General features: G+C 52.0%; 1 protein-coding gene across 3 annotated transcripts in view; it reads right to left on the bottom strand.

The window, feature by feature from the left end:
• TTLL11 (tubulin tyrosine ligase like 11) overlaps nucleotides 1-19,172 on the bottom strand; it is a 252,085-nt gene that overhangs the window by 134,972 nt on the left and 97,941 nt on the right. For all 3 annotated transcript variants that reach the window (XM_062207628.1, XM_062207629.1, XM_062207630.1), the window contains 2 exons: nucleotides 8,933-9,028; nucleotides 7,972-8,087 (listed from right to left, as the gene is read on the bottom strand). In XM_062207628.1, the coding sequence (XP_062063612.1) occupies nucleotides 7,972-8,087; nucleotides 8,933-9,028 (212 nt within the window). The remainder of the gene's footprint in view (nucleotides 1-7,971; nucleotides 8,088-8,932; nucleotides 9,029-19,172) is intronic.

Here is a 19,172-nt window from a genome sequence, read left to right as displayed (position 1 = left end):
GCGGCCCGCTCATTGCGCTGATCCGAAGCCAGGAGCCAGGTGCTTCTCCTGGTCTCCCATGGGGTGCAGGGCCCAAGCACTTGGGCCATCCTCCACTGCCTTCCCGGGCCACAGCAGAGAGCTGGCCTGGAAGAGGGGCAACCGGGATAGAATCCGGCGCCCCGACCGGGACTAGAACCCGGTGTGCCGGCGCCGCAAGGTGGAGAATTAGCCTGTTAAGCTACGGCGCCGGCCTACTTTGTGTTATTAACATCTCTGTCAAGAAAAAAATATAGCATATGTATGTATGTATGTGTGTATACAATCTCTGCATATGCAGTGAATGCAGTGAAAGGTTGAAAGTTGCTAAGTTTTGGAGCTGGCTCTGTGGTGCAGTCGGCTAAGCCTATCCCCTATGGGTGCCACTTTGTGTCCCAGCTGCTCCTCTTCCAATCCAGCTCCCTGCTTATGGCCTGGGAAAGCAGCGGAAGACGTTCCAAGGGCTTGGGCACCTGCATCCACATGGGAGACCCGGAAGAAGCTCCTGGCTCTAGCTCCAGCCATTGCGGCCATTTGGGTAGTGAACCAGTGGATGGAAGACCTCTCTACCTCTGCCTCTCTGTAACTCTGCCTTTCAAATAAATAAATCTAAAAAAAAAAAAAAAAAAAGCTGAAAAAAAAAAACCAGCCTGAGCCTCCGTGTCCCATCTGTAACCTGCATGACCCCACTGCACCTGGCCGTGCACAGGTAGGCTTAGTAGAAATGCGTCCTGAGAGCAGCAGCCATCATTCCAGCTTTATTCCAAGGCGGAACCCGAGCTCGGGCAAGTACAGTGACTCACCTGAGGCCCAGCGGAGCTCCTACCAAACCACAGGTCTCCAGGGCCCCCAGGCCACACCGTGTCCTTCTTCCCAGGGGCTCCCAACTCCTGACTGTGGAAGCACGGGACGCTGAAGGCGTGAAAGGATGGGCCCTGCCCCTACCTGGGAGGGCTCTGGGAGGGCCCACGCACAAGTCGGCTCTGCGTTTCCCCCACAGTGGTGCCTGCCTGGCCATCTGCTCGTCTCGGTTCCCATCTGCTCCGCATGCAGGCAGCGGGGAGCCGGGGCTACCTGCCGCGGGGGGCTCGGCCCCTGTCTGATGGCCTCGGAACAATGCTCCCACCAGCCCAGGAGATTCCGCCTCTCCCCAGGAGTCTTGGAAATGGTGCTCTCACTGGCTCCACCCGGAAGAGCCTTTCACTGGCTCCTTCTGACTTCACACTTACACATGTGCAAAGGGGAGAGCGCTGTCTGGTTTTGTTTCTTGCACATAAAAGAAACGCACTTGTCATTCACCTTCTGTCTGCTCTGACTTGAAAAATGCATACATCTTTCTTGTTTGCTGACTCCCACCTGGAACCAGGACCTTTCAAGGGGTGGAGAGCACAATGTATCTCAAAGCTGTGACGCCTCAACCTCGCCCAAGTCATTCCAGCTTCTCCTAGTCTCCAGTGATAATAGGACAGTTCGGTTCTTGATCTTTGGAAAATAAGATGAAACTGCCGGCCTTTCTTCCAGGAAAAATACACACACACACACACACACACACTGGGGTTTCTGGGCTCCCAGATACCCTTAAAGACTTCACACACCTGTACCTTCCTCCCCACCAACCCACTCGTACACCTGTCTCTCCAGCCCACTGGAACCCTCCAAGGTCTCCCCCAGTTGAGCCTTGTGCCTGTTTTCCTCCACCAGGGACAACCTTCCTCTCTTCTGTTTCACATCCTACTCACCCTCTAGGCTTCAGCTCCAGAGCCAGCTCCTTGTCAGCTTTCCCATGAGGAATAACCTCCCCCTGCTCTGTCTTCCCTGGGAAATTCGCCTTTCTGATTGTGGTCCTTAGCACTTTCTACGTTTACGTGTGGGCCTTGCTTCTCCTACTGGCTTGTGAGCTAATTTCCTTCTGTAATCTTTCTCCTGGCTCACAGTAAGTGCTCAATAAACACTCAAAATGAATGGATATGGTTTCTTCAATCCCTGTATGGTACAAATGAGATGCAAATGAATATGCAAATAGACAAGATGCCCATGAATACTCAAATAGTCACTTCTCAGACTTCTTATTTGTGTGAAATCTTCAAAGGCACTTGGGGTCGGCGTGTGCTGGTCTGTAGGACCTGGCCGTTGAGGAGCTCTTAGGAATCAGCTGAACCCCAGAATTTCAGCCGCAGGTTGGCTGTGTTTACGTGGGTGGGCTATTCGGCAGGACAGTCAGATGATTCTTGGAAGAGAGTCTGTTCAAGTTCTAGACTCGCGTCTGCACAGGCAGGGTCCGCTCCTCTTAGTGGCTGAGGGGGCTGCAGTCTGAGGGGCCGAGGTCTGGGTTCGGAGGACTCCTGATTAATGTGACAAAGCCCATCCCCTGGTCATATTTCAAGGCCCAGCCAGGGAACTGAGCCGCCAGGAGAGTCCTAGTTCTGTGCTCTTAGAATGCTTCTCCTGTATCCTGGGTTCTACAAAGAATCCCCCCTCCCCTGGGCACTCGTGTGCTGGTACTGAGCACGGCGCAGGCTGCCCGAGATGAGAGCCAAGGTAAGAGGCAGAGGCCCGAGCTCCTGGTGAAACAAACATCTCCAGCTCAGGTGCAAAGCTCTCCAGACTGGCTCTTCCCTTTAGAATAAAGGCTCTTGGTTGCTATGGCGACAGGTGGTAAACAAAGAAGGGAGAGGATTATGAACTACACAGAGAGGGGGGCTTCTGGGCCTTGTGTGAGTCCTGCTGCAGACACACATCTGTGGGTAGGATGCCACAGCTGACAAGCCGGCTCACAGGCTGGGCGTGAGGGGACATGCACCCCGATTTCCCCAGCCTGGCTGCCTTCACTTATATTACCCTGGGGCCCCCAAGAGTTATGACCCCCTAGGGAAGGAGCCCTGTTCCCAGGAACATCTGCACCAGAAAAAAAAAGAACCCAATACTTGGAAAACGGCCCCCTCCACGGGGTAAACCGACCTTCCAAACAGTAATCAATTGATGGGGAAATCAGCTCGTTTTAGAAGCGGTCAGGGAATGTTGTTCACTCACTTCTGCTTAGGCAGAAAGCGAGAACTGAGGCTGCCTATACACCCTGGGACAGGAGGATGGTTCCTGTTGCCTCTCCTTGCGTTTTCCTTCTCACACAAAGTGGCGCTTTGAGTGTCCAGATGGAGAGGCCGATGCAACGACGTGGCGAAAAGGAGAGAGCCTGGACCAGTTTGCACCCTGCCTCGGCTGGGCACTGTGACTTGGAGCGGGACACGTGCCCTCCTGTTTCCTCACCCCATGGTGCAAGGGGCCAAACCACGGTGCACACAACACTGTCGCCTCCGGAGCTGGGGAGAGACCGGTCACCGGCATCCGACCGTGGCAGGAAAGCCCCGCTGGGCCAGTCGGCAGCCCTAAGGGCCAGTGTGTGTCCAAGTTGCACAGATTTCAGGCGGCTGTCTCGCACATCATCGTCACAACAACCCAGCCAAGGAGGTACCTTGATGCCCACTTTACAGACAAGATCCGAGGACAGAGCAGCTTGGCCGGGCCCACTGTGCAAAGCTCATAATGTAAGGGTTTCACCCCAGACCTGCCTGACACCAAGCCCAGTGCCCCACCAGGATGCACGCTGCTGCCCTGTCAGGGAGGTTTGGAAGGGAGCTGACTGGCATGGCAGCTCCTAAGATCTGTGCTCTATCCACAAAACGAGGGGGTTGGCTTAACTCCTGGGTTCTAGGAACTTCTCCTAACAGAAAAGACCTTTTCCTCGCCAGTGAACTCTACCAAGTGCCAACGTATAAAACAGACCATTGCAGCCCCTCCCTGACTTCCACCCAAATGTCCATCCACCAATGAACGGACACTGAAATGTCTGTACAATGAGATCCTATGACACATTTGACGACATGGGTGAACCTCGAGCACGTTGTGTTAAGTCAAAGACCCCCACCATGCAAGACCGTGCGTCATACAACTGTATTTTACCTGAAGCATCCAGAGAGGGCAAACCCACAGGCAGGGAGCCCATGGGTGGCGGCTGGGGCCAGGGGAGGGAGGAGTGGGAGCAACCGTTTTCTGGGTGTGGGTTTTCCTTCTGAAGCCACACAGCATTTGGAGCTGAAGGGGGCGATGGTTGCACAGCATTGTCACTGCACTCAATGCCACTGATGTGTACACATTTAAATGGTTGATTTTCTTGTATGTCAATTTTACCTCCATAAAGATGATGTTTCCGGAATCCTTTCCCATCAGCCTCTCCCTTCCCATGTCCCTACAGTGCTCTACGACACCCTGCATGAAGATCAATAGTCACTAGACACTGTGAAATGTCACCACGGTCAAAATCATGCTCAAATGGCAGCTGTTTTTACCCCATTCCGGGGCCAAAGGTGCTTTATCTAACCCGCCAACTTAGTACAAATATAACCTTCCACTGCGGGTAACCAGCTCCAACGCGGATTCTAGTCTATAGTGCTCTCACAGCTTCAGTTACAGACTATGTCATTGGCTTCAAATTCAAAACTCTACCAGGAAAAAGACTAACATTGTTCAGTGGGGGAGCTAACAGTTGTTAAGTGCCCACCATATCACTTTTTCTCATTTTTCGTTTAAATTTTATACCCATTTTATAGACAAGGATACTGAGGCTCAAAATAGCTATATGACATTCCCAAGGTCAGGATTTTGAATCTCGGCAGTGTAAGTTCAAGGAGACGATGCCCAGCTGGATATCGGTAGGGTCTAGCTCCTCCCTCCGTGCGGAAGGCCTAGGGCCTGAGGATGGTATTCAGCCCCACCAACACACTGGCCCCAGGCCTCAAGGCCCAGGCATGTGCCAAGACGCGGGATGCATGGTCACCCGTGTCCAGGGTCCCTTCTAGGGTCTCCTCTGCACCCTCCCAGAGCAGTCTGGGGAGCTGAGGGGTGCTGGCCGTCTCATTTCTCCTCCAGTGTGTGTGTGGGAAAGGTGGAGACCTGTCTCAACAGCCTTGCTGACAAACTGGCCCCAGCAAGAGCCTAACAAGGGGCCCTTCAGACCCTCTTTGGCGAAAGCCTTGCAGAAGATGAGCAGGACCATGCATGTGAAAAGGTTTGGCTCAGATTCTGCGCAAACACGAGCAACCCCAACTTCCAAAGGGAACTGCCAGCCTGGACGTCTTGGCTACATCACTCTACCCGGTTGCAGCCACACGGACTTGGAATGGGACAAACAAACAAACAAAAAACACTCTGTGCATTTTCTGTGCACGTTAGTCTGGTGCTGTGCCAAGTTATTTCTACTCCGTGGAGTTGACAACGATTTCAACCTTTTCCTCTGCAGGGGGAAGTTATTGTGATGATGATAATCACCCCTTACGTATAAATACACTTTACAGATTACAAAGTGTCTCGTGCATAATCATCACTGCTGGGTTTAAAAGGAGAAAGAAAAAAAAACGTGAAATGAAGGGAAAATATCAGTAAGTGGCATTTAGCTATCAACATACAGACTTACATTGTAGGAGGAAAAAAAGGCGGGGAGATGAAAGGGTTGTTATATTAGAATTGAAGTCAGGTTCTTCAAGTTCTAACTGTTTCTGGTTATCAATAAAAAAAGTCAATGCTTTTTAAATTAAAAATGAGGGGCTGCTACTTATGACTTGATAAGTTGTAAAATGCCTTTTCTACCCTTCCCAATCAATGCTCCTGAGCCCCATTGCTATTAAATTTTAGATCAGCAACTCATATGGATTATCCGGGTCTATGAGGAGCAAAAACACAGAGCAAGAAGAAGATGGGGAATTTTGTTGCAACGCCATTTATAAATGTGAAAAGGCAGTGAGAGCCTTCCATCTCTTCATGTGTTGGCAGCAGATGGTAAGGCGGCTCAAGCCACAATACAGCTTTTGAACTTCTTGTCTCTACTGAAAGAATCAGAATGCCAGTAGGTCAAGGTCAAGCTCAAAAACCTGTGCCCATCGTCCCATATTGGCACAGCCACCGAAGTCTCCCCACGGTGCCACCCCGTTGCTCAGGGCCTCATCTCTGCTGAGATCAATAACTACTCGAGAATACATGTTCAAGGGATGAGTTTTACTGCAATCAATCTGACAAAATGCAATGATTCCATCGCTTTTCCTTAGGGGTGGCTACAGGGAGGACGCGCATACACACAGGTGGACACATCAAAAACTTCGTGGCAAGTGGAATTGAAAGATCAGCTTGGGGCTGGTGTTATGGGACAGTGGATTCAGCTGCTGCTGTGAAGTTGCTTCTAGAACCAGCTGCTCCACTTCTGATCCGGCTCCCTGCTAATGTGCCTGCTAAAGTAGTAGAAGATGGCCCAAGGGGTGGGGACCCAAGGATGGAGTTTCAGGCTCTTGGCTTCAACCTGTCCGTTGCAGCCATCTGGGGAGTGAACCAGCAGGTGGGAATCTCCTTCTTTCTACTTCTCCCCCTCTCTATTACTCTGCCTTTCAAATAAATAAAATAATTCTTTAAAACAAAAATAAAAGCTTATTCTGGTGCAAGAAGATTTGAAACCCATGCATGTGAGAGGTCTTTGAAAAGTTGGTGGAAATGTGTACTATGAAAAATATTATGCAAGGATTTCAAATCTTTTTGCACCAAAGCACTTTGTCTTTTCATTTCACTTCCTCACAAGCACGTTCTTTGGCCGCCCTGGTGTTTGGGTCACTCAGAGGACGGCCCTGACACACTGCCACCTTGTGGGAGGAATGGGTGGAAATCACACCCCGCAGGATGGTCCCCCCAAGCTCAGGCAGCCAACACAAGCAGCCTGTACCTCACTCTGTGAGGGAACCTCTTGGGACAACCTCAGCAGAGCCAGTGTCACCCAGGCAGACTCAGAACGCGACAAATGCCGGTTCAGGGTCATGCTTCCTGTGGGGCAGGGGCACTCAACCTTGGCCACACAGTGGAACCGCCTAGGGGAGTTGAACCGTGACTGCGCGAAGCCCTCCAGCCCAGGCTAATTAAAATCAACAGCCTTGGAAGTGGAGGCCCCAGGACTGGGGGCCTGAAAGCTACCCAGATGGTTCTAATTGGAACCAAGCCCAGTTGGTAAGGGAGGAACCTTAAAGAACAAAACACACAAAACAAACAAACCAAAAAAAACCCCTCTTTGGTTGTGGAAGTCAGCGTTTCTCCCAGTGTTGAACCACAGCAAATGCATACTTCAATGTCTGGGAATGCTTGGTTTCTCTGCTTTGTCGAAGGCTACAGGAAGTGCTATTTGAAAAGCCTGTCTTTGATTTCGCTGCCCAAAACACAGGCACAATGATATTTACTCAACTCTCACTTGCTGGAAGCCAGGAATTTGGTAAAAACAATACACCCAAGTGAAATGTTGACCATTGCTGGGGGTTGTCCCGCAGGGAGGGACAAGGCACACCCTCCCAACTTGCACCCCAGAGTCACCCCCCTGGTGGCGAGGAAGAGGGGAGAACTGTAACCTATACTAAACAGAGCTGCCAGACATTGAGTACGTTGCCTCAATTGCAAATGCTGAAACCAAAATCGTACGTTGCAAGAATGCAAGAAACGAGAAGAAAATCAAAAGGAAGCAACCCTTACCATGTCCTGTGGCCCGTGGCCCGTGGCCGGCGGCCCGTGGCGCCCTCCTCCTGTATTTTGTCTTGCTCTTCCCAGGATTTCCGGCTTGCAAAGAGGAGCAGGGGGCAGGGGAGAGCCTACCACCTGGGGAGACTGGATTCTCAGAAGAGCCTTTCCGGTCTGGCTAGTCATCAGCTAGGAATTCACCAGCTGACCCCCATTTGTCAAGCTACTCCTGATTTTGAGTCACGGGTTGCTTGGGGGTTGATATTTATGAACCGAAAAATAGAATCGATTATGTCGCTTACAATGCAAATCTCCTATACGTGACTCCTAACAAGGTTCCAAGACTTAACTTACCTGCTAGGGTACGCAGCTGGTTAGGCGGCGGGGTCGATAGAAAGAGGGGGCATAAAAAATACTCACTGGCTGTCTCTCTTCTTCCGCAGAGGGTCCATGAGGCGCAGCGTGTCTCTGATCACAGCCACCTTCACTTCCTCGTCGACAACGCTGGGGACGTTTTCAAACACCCCTGGGGAGAGCTTCAAGAGGCAAGGGGTCCCGTGTCACGGTGGGGACCATGGTGCAGTGCCAGCTAGCTCAAGTGCTCGCACTGGGAAGTTTTGCCTGTGCTCAGCTACAGGAGAGGTTTATGAAAGGTTCCCTTTATAGCACTTTTAAACGTCAATGTCCTCTCGTAAGCCCACAAAATACAGGAAGAGGGGAAATAGCATGATGTCTTTCAGATTACCAGAACTAGACATGTCCACTGTAGAAAATCTGGAAATATGGAGAGGGGTTAAGAGCATGAAAAGAAACCAAGTAATCCCCTACTCCCCCCCCCCCAAAAAAAAAAAAACAACTCAATATTTACTGGATTTCCTTCTAACTTTTAAAATGCACTTTGGAGTGGGGAGGAGAAAAGATATCTCGCCACTATTAGATATACTATTTATCTTAGTGATTCAAGCATGTCGACACGGCTAAATCATATTCATAGAATTTCAATTAGTTCATCTCCTGAGGCTAACTAATTAGTTCATGTCAGAACTGATGGAAAGGCTCAGCTGCCTGAGTTTCAGACCTTAAAGATGGGAAGAACAGCATGCTGGGAAATCACCATAGGTCGGATGGGTCTTATATTAATAGACTGTGCTCGGAGCGCATGCGCGCACACATACATCTACACACACACACACACACACACGATCTGACTTAAACAGAACTTTGCTGTAAAAACGTGGCTACGCGTGGTCTTGCTTAGCCAAGGGGATGGCAGGAGAGGAGGCCAGGGCGGGCCAGGGCGGGCCAGGGCGGGCCGGGGCGGGCCGGGGCGGGCCGGGGCGGGCCGGGGCAGCGCCGCCCACGGGAGGCTCACAGCTCTCACCTCTTGCTCGTGCTCGATTCTCATGCTGGGGTTGGCGTTGACTTCCAGGAGCACGGGCTTCAAGTTTTTCATCAGGAGGATGTCGAAGCCTAGAATCTGGCGGGATGAACATAACTCAGAATTACCCACCCCCCCACGCCCCGCCCCCCCAGCCACAGTTTCCTTTTAGGAACTGCTTAGGGCCCTTAGGGTCACAAAGTGAAAAGTACGCTCAAACTCGGCCCCCAACCTTGGCCTTGACCCGGCCTTTTTTTTTTTTTGTCCACAGCTCCTGCTCCTCCAGGTGCACTTGTCAGACCTAAGGGACAGCAGACGCTCTTCCGGGAGCCTGGGCAATGGGCTGCGTCCCCACCGAGCGTCCCAGCACCGTCTGTGCAGAGGCACTACAAGAGGCGGTGCTAAGGGTCAGCAGTCATCCATCAGTTCCCACTCTGCCTCCTCTGTCAAGCTGGTGGCCAGGTCCCTGGAAACCTAAGGCTGACTTGCTTAATCTGGAGAACACACCAGCGTCACATAAGGGAACCCTTTCAAAGCCACAGCATCCCCAACCCTGAGTCACAGGCTCAAGGAAAAGGAAAAAAAAAAAAAAACCACCACACCCCGCAGGTGATTCTGCTACACTCTACTGGTTAAGCAAAAGGAAGGATTTATTAGACGCCTAGCAGGCACCAGTTACCGCACAATGCAACTCTTCACGACCGGATGGAACCACCGTGACGGCGGGTTGCAAGGAGGAGTGGCGCTCTCCATCATGCGGAAATGGAGTTTCCAAGGCCAGTGGATTGCCCCGAGACTACCCAACTAGATTTTGTACCCACGCAGGACCGACCACAACGTGTATGTGATCGGAGGCAAGGTCACGCAGGGACCCTTGTTCAAAGAGCATGAACAGATGTTTGACGTGGACAGCACACCGTGAAATCCGGCACGCAGCCCTTCTGAGCGCAGGTCCCGCGCCTGTGACCTGGCCCTGCGCCCCCGAGCCGGCTCACTGCAGCACCAGTTGTTGCACACCTGTCCTTGACCCCAGCACGTGCCTGTGTCTTGCAGCCTCTCTGGCGTCTCTCAGTTCCTTCCAGGCCCTGGGACGGGGAAGGGACAGCCCCTCGTGTGTACTCCGGGCTCTGCCTGAAACACCTTCACCTGGGTAATTTTTCCTCCTCCTCGAGCTGGCTGCTCCTAATTAGATTCAGGCTCGGGCTCCGAGGACTTCAGATTCTCGGAAGGACTCTCATTATCTTTAGAGAAGTGATAACGTGGAAAGTGGCTGACACAACTGACAGAACCCCAAAGTCTCCAAAAATAACGTGGAGAATAAAAGGAGGGGGAAAAAAGATAAAGAGTTTGAAGACTCCTCTCGTCTGTGGGCTTCAGCAGAAAAGTCGGGGGAAGTCGCTGGCTTGTCCGTAGTAGACGCATTCGTTAGGTGATCATTATTCAACCGGAGCTCTGTCCTTACTAATGACATCGGGGCCCTGGACGGCCATTGCAGGGGGCGATTCGAGATGAGGTTATTTTTCAAGAAGAGCAGTAAGGATGGAAAGTTGAGCAAAGTCACCCTCACTCTATTTTTCTTCCCGTGGTCGTGAAAAGAAAGGGCTGGAAACTCGGCCAAAAATGTGGCATGCGTTACAGATCTGCTGAATAATAGATGACAAGGGGAGGTGAGTGATGAGCCCTGCAGGATGCCGCGGTGACATCACCGACCTCACCTGGGACCTCGCCTGGCCTGTGTGATGGCGCCGAGGCCGCAGCCCTAACCTTTACCAGCCTCACTCGCTGCCTCTTTCTTTGGGCCACAGCTCCGAAGTTTGCACTGGAGCTTCTCAGCCTGGTGGCCTCCTCCCCACAGATCCCTGCCCTACAAATCCTTCCATGGCCCAGAATCTGTGCCACACTCTGGCTTTATGTCCAACACTCACGACTGCAGCGCATCTTGGGCTCAAGCTGTGCAGCACTCGTAATGGCTGTAGGATGCCTGACTGTTCTCTGCCTGTTTTACACTCCTGCCTGGCAGGGGTGCTCACATATTGATTGGGCGCCTACTAAATACCAGGCACCATTCTAGCCACTCGGGATACAGTGCTGAGCACCATAAAGCTCCTGCCCCTTTGGAGCTCCCATATAGAGGGCAAGAGACCGAGAGCAAGGTAAGAACGCAGAGTGTGACCCCGTGAGTGGGAAGAGGGCTTGATGATCCAGGTAGGATGGCTACGGAAGGGCTTTCAACCAGGGTGGCCTTTGCCATTCCAGTGTCTCCTGACTAGCATAGTTTCTGGTGACAGCCTTGCTGTTATTCTTTGTTCTTCTAAACATAATGCATCTTTTCTCTCTGGCAGCTTTGTGTGTGTGTGTGTGTGTGCATGTGTGGTGAGCACCCTACTTGGAGCTTTTTTTTTTTTTTAGCTTCTTGGATAATGGTTTCTTTTTTATCATTTTTATCAAATTTGGAATTTTTGGCCATTATTTCATCAAATATTTTTCTGTACCTTCCTTCTCTGTTCCATGCTGGGACTCCAATTATACATAGGTTAGCCCACCGAGAATTGTATCTTAGTTCACTGAGAAATGGCTCCTTTTTTCCCCCCTGTGACTTTATGCTTTCTGTTGAATTGTGGATAGATTCTACTTGCTATGTCTTCAAGTTCACACTGATGATTTCTTATTCAGTATCTGCTATTAATCCCAACCGGCGAAATTTTCATTGACGATATTTTCTTTATTTCTGCGGAAGTTCTTCCCTGGGTTCTTTCTAAGAGCTTGCATTCCTCTTTTTAGGAAGCTCAGATTTTCCTTTAAATTTTCCTACAGATTTATAAAATCTGCTTTTAACATGCTGTCCCTATGAGTTGCTTCATTTTTTTTTTTTTTTTTTTTTTGGACAGGCAGAGTGGACAGTAGAGGGAGACAGAGAGAAAGGTCTTCCTTTTTGCCGTTGGTTCACCCTCCAATGGCCGCCACGGTAGGCATGCTGTGGCCGGCGCACCGCGCTGATCCGATGGCAGGAGCCAGGTGCTTCTCCTGGTCTCCCATGGGGTGCAGGGCCCAAGCACTTGGGCCATCCTCCACTGCACTCCCTGGCCACAGCAGAGAGCTGGCCTGGAAGAGGGGCAACCGGGACAGGATCGGTGCCCCAACCGGGACTAGAACCCGGTGTGCTGGCACTGCAAGGCGGAGGATTAGCCTACTGAGCCACGGCGCCGGCGAGTTGCTTCATTTCTAACATTTCTGGGTCTATTTCCATCGAATGGTTTTCCCTCTGGTATCGGTTAGTTCTTCCTACTTGGTGCAATGTTTAGTGATTTTTAAAAATGAGTTGGATGCTGGACATCGTGATGGTACAGTGCTGAGTGTCTGGGCCTTGTCTGCCTTTCTAGGTGCAGGGCTTTATTTTAGCAATCAAGCTGTTTGCAGACCTGATACCTCCAGATCCTGCTGTTGAAGGTTGACTGGGATGGTCCTAGAGTGACCCTCGTCTTGAGGGAATTCCACCCCACACGTCAAGACAGAGCTTCTTTATGTCTGGATTGAAGGCTCCCAGCGATCACCAAGGACTCTCCCCACCCAGCTGTTAAGCGCCTGACCACTGCCCTGCTCTGTGGGAGCCCTGAAGCTTGTTCAGCTTATTAGTTCCAGGTCGTTCTTTGCAGGGGTTTGCGGATGAACACGCCACACCTGCTCGGCCGTGGGCTCCGCAAAGGTCCATGGGGATTTCATGCAGACCCCTGTCCAAAACTCTGCCCCACAACTCGTGGTCACTTTTGCCTTCCCCAACTTTGACCTCCAGCTCCTCAGTTCATTGAGGTCACTGGTCTCCATTAAGGCTCACTCTTCCTGTGTCCACGATCTAGAAATTTCCCCCAGACTCAAGCTGGGGCAACCACAGGACTTGGCTTGCTTTCCCCCTCACCTGTCTCTCAAGGATCACGGTGCCGAGATGCTGCTTCTCAAACACTTATTTTGCATACATTTGCATCTAGATTTCTCATTGTCTGTTTTTTTGCAGAAGGAGGCTAAGTCCAGTCCTTGTTACCCCCGCGTGATCAGAAGCAAATGTCTCAGGAGAGGACGTATGAATCGGGGAGGAATGAAGTAAGAGAATAAGCCTTTCTGAAGGACTAGGGAAGAGGGGGCAGCAGGGAGTGAGCAAGACAGAGAGTGGCAGGGCACAAGGTCAGACAGATAGACAGGGGGAAGTCATGTTGCACCTTGTAGACCATGAGGAGCCAGGATTTTAAGTGCAATGGAAAGGTCATTGGAGAGGGCCTGTGTTGGGGTGCAGTGGGTTAAGCTACCACCTGTGACACCAGCATCCCATAGTGGAGCATCAGTTCGAGTCGTGGCTGCTCCACTGTGGATCCAGCTCCCTGCTATTCGGCCTGGGAAAGCAGTTTAAGATGGCTTGAATACTTGGGTCCCTGCCACCCTTGTGAGAGACCAGCATGGAGTTCTGCGTTCCTGGCTTCAGCCTGGCCCAGCTCTGGCTGATGCAGAAAGTTGGGGAGTGTCCCGGTGGGTGGAAGATCTCTTTGCCTGTGTGTGTGTCTCCCTCTTTCTCTGTCATTCCGTCTTTCAAAGAAATAAAATCTCTCTCTCTTTTTTAAAAAAAGTTGTTTGAGGATTTAGGCATGGGAAGTAATTTGATCCAACTTGTGTTTTAAAAGGATCTCTTTGGCTATAGGGAGAGGAAGGCTATTGGCAGCAAGGGTGGAAACCTGGACATCAATTAAGAGGCCGTTGCTGTAGTCCAAGTGCCAGGTGAGGGCTGCTGGGCAGAGATGGTGAGGGCAGTAGAGCTGGTTAGAAGTGGGGTATATTTGAAAGCCTATTTGCAGAGTCGCTGATGGACTGGACATGGGGAGGAGAGGATGAGAAAAATAAGGACGACTCGGGTTTCTGGTCTGAGTAACCGACTGAGTGCCCTCACTGGAACAGGAAGGACCATGGTGCATTGGTCAGCATTTTGTTACTGTAATGAAGTACCCGAGGCAGGATGCTTTATAATGAAAAGAGGTTTATTCTGGCCTATGGTTGTCGAGGTGCAAAACCCAGGGGCCTCATCTGGGCTTCTTGCTGGCAGAGTCTCAGGTGGCACAGAGCATCACATGGAGGGAGACAGGGAGCGTGCAGGTCTGTGTGTGTGGTTTGTCTCCTTCTCCTTATAAAGCCATCAGGATTCAGTAACAGGGGCTCTCCTCTAATGGCCTGGGCTAATGCGGTCACTTTCCAGAGGCCCCGCCTGTAAACACTCCAGGCAGATCAAGTGTCTACTCTCTTAATCCCATGAACATGAGACAGGATTAAACTTCCTGCATGAGTTCGTGGGGGAAAACTGTGTGCAAACCATAACAGGCAACAGGGAGATTCGGGAAGGAAGTCGAGAATCTGATTCTAGACATGCCAAGTGTTTGATGCCTACCAGCCATGCAAGATTAAGTTGGGCAGTGGGGTTTACCTGTCTGGAGCTTGAGGAGAGGTCAAATATAGGGGTATAGAGGCTGGTGCTGTGGCACCACAGGTGAGGTTGCCGCCTGCAGTGCTGGCATCCCATATGGATGCTGGTTCGAGTCCCGGCTGCTCCACTTCTAATCCAGCTCCCTACTAATGGCCTGGAAAAGCAGCGGAAGATGGCCCAAATGCTTAGGCCCCTGTACCCATGTGGGAGACCTGGATGAAGCTCCTGGCTGTTGTAGCCATTTGGGGAATAAACCAGCAGTTAGAAGACCTTTCTTTCTCGCTCTCTGCCTCTCCTCCCCTGTAACTCTTTCAACTAAATAAATAAATCTCTTAAAAAAAAAAAAAAGAATAGAGATATAGAATGACGCATGAGCAGCTTACTGCTGGAACTTCCAGCCAAGGATCTCTGTAGTGATCGGACGCTGTTCACTTACTGACACGGGGAGGACCATGGTGTGTTAGTCAGCTCTTTGTTACTATAATGAAACACCTGAGGTGGACTACTTTATAAAGAAAAGAGGTTATCAGCTATAGGTGGCAAGGGAGGATCTCCAGGTGGGTCCCCAGCAGCGACAGCTCCAGAAGAGGCCAAGAAGCAGCAGCCAGGGAGCTAAGAGTGAAACCAGGAGCCCCTTGTCCTTTTCTGCAAATTCCTCTTCATGCCCTGGGCTCCAGCTCCTGTCTCGGCAGGGAAGTTAACTGCCCCTTTTCTGTGCTCTCCCAGAACCCGGTATGTGCCTTCATGAAACAGGTCTTCCGCGGAATGATGACTCCTGTGTGCTGCTCTTGCCCACTACAACAAGCCGCCCGTGGAGCCAAGGACCTTGTCTTGGCCGTAAGCGCATGCCCTACACACAGCCAGTTCAGGGCTTGTCTCGGTGGGTACCCAGGAGAGAGTCCAAACATGGACACAAGCTTGACTGTTGGAAGTGGCCAAGCAAGACTTCCCAGGGAAGGCAGGACTTGAGCAGCACCCGGGAAGATACTGAGCTTCTAAAAACAGTGAGAACAAGAGAGAGCTTGGCCGGGTCAGCCAACACAGATGCGAACTCAACAGCAGGACCGGGGAGGCACGTGTGATGTCCAAGAGACAGAATCGGATCAGTTTCACAGGACTTCAGGGACTCAGGTAGGGTAAAGGAAAGTTGAACTTGGGGCAGGCTAAGAGGTCACAAATTCCGGGCTCTGTTTTCAAATTACACTCCTTGGGACACTGGTGTTCTGATTTAAACGTGACCATTCCAGGGTGGGCACTGTGGTGAAGCGGACATTTGGGATGTCTGAACCCCATGTCAGAGCGCCTGGGCTTGAGTACTGCCTCTGCTTCCAATCCTGCACCCTTGGGAGGCAGCAGATGATGGTTCAAGTGTTGGGTCCTTGCCACCCATGTGAGGGACTCAGATGGAGTTCCTGGCTCCTGGCTTCAGCCTGGCCCAGCCCTGAGTTGTGGACATTTGGGGGCTGAACCAGATGGAAGATCTCTCTCTCTCTCAATCTCTCTTTCTCTGTCATTTTCTGTTTCAAATAAAAATAAGCTTTGAGATAGGAATATTACATAATTTCCTTTAACTCCAAGGCTATAAGTTATAGACAGGTTTGGGAGCCGCTGTTACAGAAAACAAACAATGTAATGACGGTCATTAAACCTGCCATTTACTAAGTGACCACTATGTGCTAAGTACTGTGATGAGGGGACCCCTGGATTCCCTCTTGTTTGAGCTAACGAGAACTCTGGGAGGTGCACACAAAAATGACCTCTCTCTGCAGAGCAGGAAGTGGAGGCTAAGGAAGGGTAACTTTCCAAGCTCACCTGCTGGAGTTGCTGGAAGGCGTAGCTGGGATTAGCTCAGAGCAAAATCCAGGCCCTTGACCACTACCTTGCTCCTTGGCCTCCTTCCTTGGGGTATCTGGGCTGGAAGGTAGGAGAAGCATCTTAGGATTTAGGAAAGGCATCTCCTCCAGATACCTGTGGGAAAGAACCACGGGCCAAGGAGAGAACTGACAGAGGAAGCTGGAGGAAGATCCAGACCGAGCCATGGAATGTTCTGGAAGCTGAGCCGGAAGCCTTGTCTCTGTGCCTGTGTATTTCTGCCCCATGAAGCGTCAACAGCCAGAAGGACCTTGCTGCTTTGGCCAGGGTCACACCACTGACTGCCCTTGGGAAGGGTGACACGCGGGGACGCTGCCGGGGGCTGCTGGAGCAATGACAGGGGACAGGCTGGAATGACAGGACCGCCATGCTCCTGGGCAACAGATTACAGGACAGCTGCCCACAGCCTGAGCAGTGCCAGGAGCAGCTCCGGGCCCTCCCAGTTTCCTGAGTAGCTATTGTGGCTTTGATTGAAAAGGGGTCACGGTCACATGTTTAAGAGAAGTGTAATTTCGTCGGCTGGAGGTTATGTTCCGGAATGCTGCACACCGGCCAGGCCCTGGCGACAAGTGGGAGGGGCTACGGGGGAGGAATCAGTTGTTAAATCTCTGCAGGATGCTCTAGCTTGCAGGCATCTCCTAATCCTTACCTGCGTGAATTGGACAACAACCCTGGGAAGAAAGCGAGGCCCAGAGACGTTAAGGGGCTCACGCCAGACCACACAGCGAGTCAACAGCAGAACCATACTGGGCCCCTCAACTTGTGGGTTCCAAGTCAGCTCAGGCATTCCAGACCCAAGCTACCAAGTGTTCTAACAGCAACCAGAATGGAGAAAGAGAGGACTCCAAGGAGAAAGGGACCATGTTTTTTCTGTCCATCACTGTGCAACTGAAATCATGGGGAAATATGTTCCAAACGTTTCGCGTTTTCACCGGCATTCCTGCACAATACTCCTGAAAGGCAGGTAGGGAAGGGAGTAGGTGATGGACAGAGAAAGAAGTGGAGGCTCAGCGTGGTGAACACACCTGCCCAAGGCCACACAGCTGCACAGAGGAAGTCCTTGTCCTTGAGCTTTGCTAAATTCCAGCCCCATGCCCTTGTTCTCACCCCAGGCCTGGAAGCATTTAGTGTGGCCAAGCGGTGGAAACGGTCCCCAGGCTGTGGTTGCGAATGCTGGATATGATCTGTCCAAACCAATGGCTTCCTCCCTGTCTGTCCCGGATCCACCCAGATGGCTGCCCCAGGCAGCCCAAAGACAAGTAGCAAAACAGCCATCCTGGCCCTCCACCCTGCCACTCTGGCCAGGCCAGGGTCCTGTGGCTTGGCTGTGCCTGCCAGGCCCACATCATAGTCCTGGAATAGCTGTCACTGTCAAACAGATGTGACCACACGGGCCCCCAGGATGGCCCACGGATGTGTCCACGTTGCAACCATCTCCTTTGCCCTGACTTTAAAAAAGTTATTTATTGGAGAGGCAGAGAGACAATGATATGGGTGGAGACAGAGAGAGAGAGAGAGAGAGAGAGAGAGAGCTCCCATCGCCGGTTCATTCCCCTACCCCAAATGCCTGCTGGCTGGTGCTGTGCTGGTGTCACAGCTGGGAGCTGTGAACCACTCAGGTCTCACATGAGGATGGCTGGAGCCTGGACACTGAGCCATCACCTGTTGCCTCCCCAGGAATGCAGTAGCAGGAAGCTGGCAGTAGGGAGCTGGGTACTGAACCCAGGTGCTCTGACGTGGATGTGGGCACCCTAAGCAGGTCTTAACCGCTAGCTCCCATGCTCCTGTCATAACTTCTCAATGCTGCGGCTTTGTTTCCTCTTGTCGTACCTCCAAGTTCTGCTACACTTCTAATGTCTTTTTAAAAAGGTACCTCATTCATTTGAAAGGTAGAGCGACAGAAAGAGAGGGCGAGAGAGAGATCATCCATCCGCTGGTTCACTCCCAAAGGCCACAACAGCCAGGCTGAAGCCAGGAGCCCAGAACTCCACCCCCAGGGCCCCCACATGGGTGGCAGGGGTTCAAGCCCTTGGACCATTTTCTGCTTACTTCCCAGGCACATTAGCCCGGAGCTGGATAGAAAGCAGAGCAGCCGGGACTCAAACTGGCGCTCCGATACTGGGTGCTGGCACGGCAAGTGGCGGCTTAGCTTAGCTGCACCACAACGTTGGCTCTATGTTCAGCCCACAGACCCAAGAGCTGAGCTGGACATCCTGCCTGGGAACCAGGGGCCTGGGGTCTCCATGCCCGAGGACAGACTTCTGGATGACAATCACCCCCAGACGCCCCCACCCCTACCCCAAGCTCCCCTAGCATCCTGGCAAGCCTGCTCACTGGTGCACGGGCCTCAAGGGGAGCGTCTCTGCATTTGGGGCTGCACTTGGGGTCCAGCCGCCTCTGCCACTGTGGGGTGCAGGACGCCCCATCCGTTAGCGGCACAGCCTCGCTCCCTCCCCCCTCCCATCACAGACTGGAAGCAACCCCTGTGCTCCTCGCCAGAATGGAGAAATCACCCGAGCACCAGCGCAACAGAGCACGGTGCACAGCCATGGGGGCCTCTGTGGCAGCGCATGTGGTAGCAAAGAAGGTGGCAGAAGCCTGCTTGCTTTTTTTTTTTAAAGTGTTACAGAGAGAGAGAAGTCTTCTATCCGCTGATTCACTCCCCAAATGGCCACAATGGCCAGAGCTACGCTGATCCGAAGCCAGGAGCCAGGAGCTTCTTCCGGCTCTCCCATGTGGATGCAGGGGCCCAAGCAGTTGGGCCATCTTCTACTGCTGCTTTCCCAGGCCATAGCAGAGAGCTGGATTGGAAGTGGAGCAGCCGGGACTTGAACCTGTGCCCATATGGGATGCTGGCACTGCAGGCGGCGGCTTTACCCACTACACCACAGCACCGGCCCCGCCTGCTTGCTT

This window comes from Lepus europaeus, chromosome 12 (assembly GCF_033115175.1).
Source record: "Lepus europaeus isolate LE1 chromosome 12, mLepTim1.pri, whole genome shotgun sequence".
In the NCBI taxonomy this organism is placed as follows: domain Eukaryota; kingdom Metazoa; phylum Chordata; class Mammalia; order Lagomorpha; family Leporidae; genus Lepus; species Lepus europaeus.
This window is presented reverse-complemented; position numbering and strand designations above follow the sequence as displayed.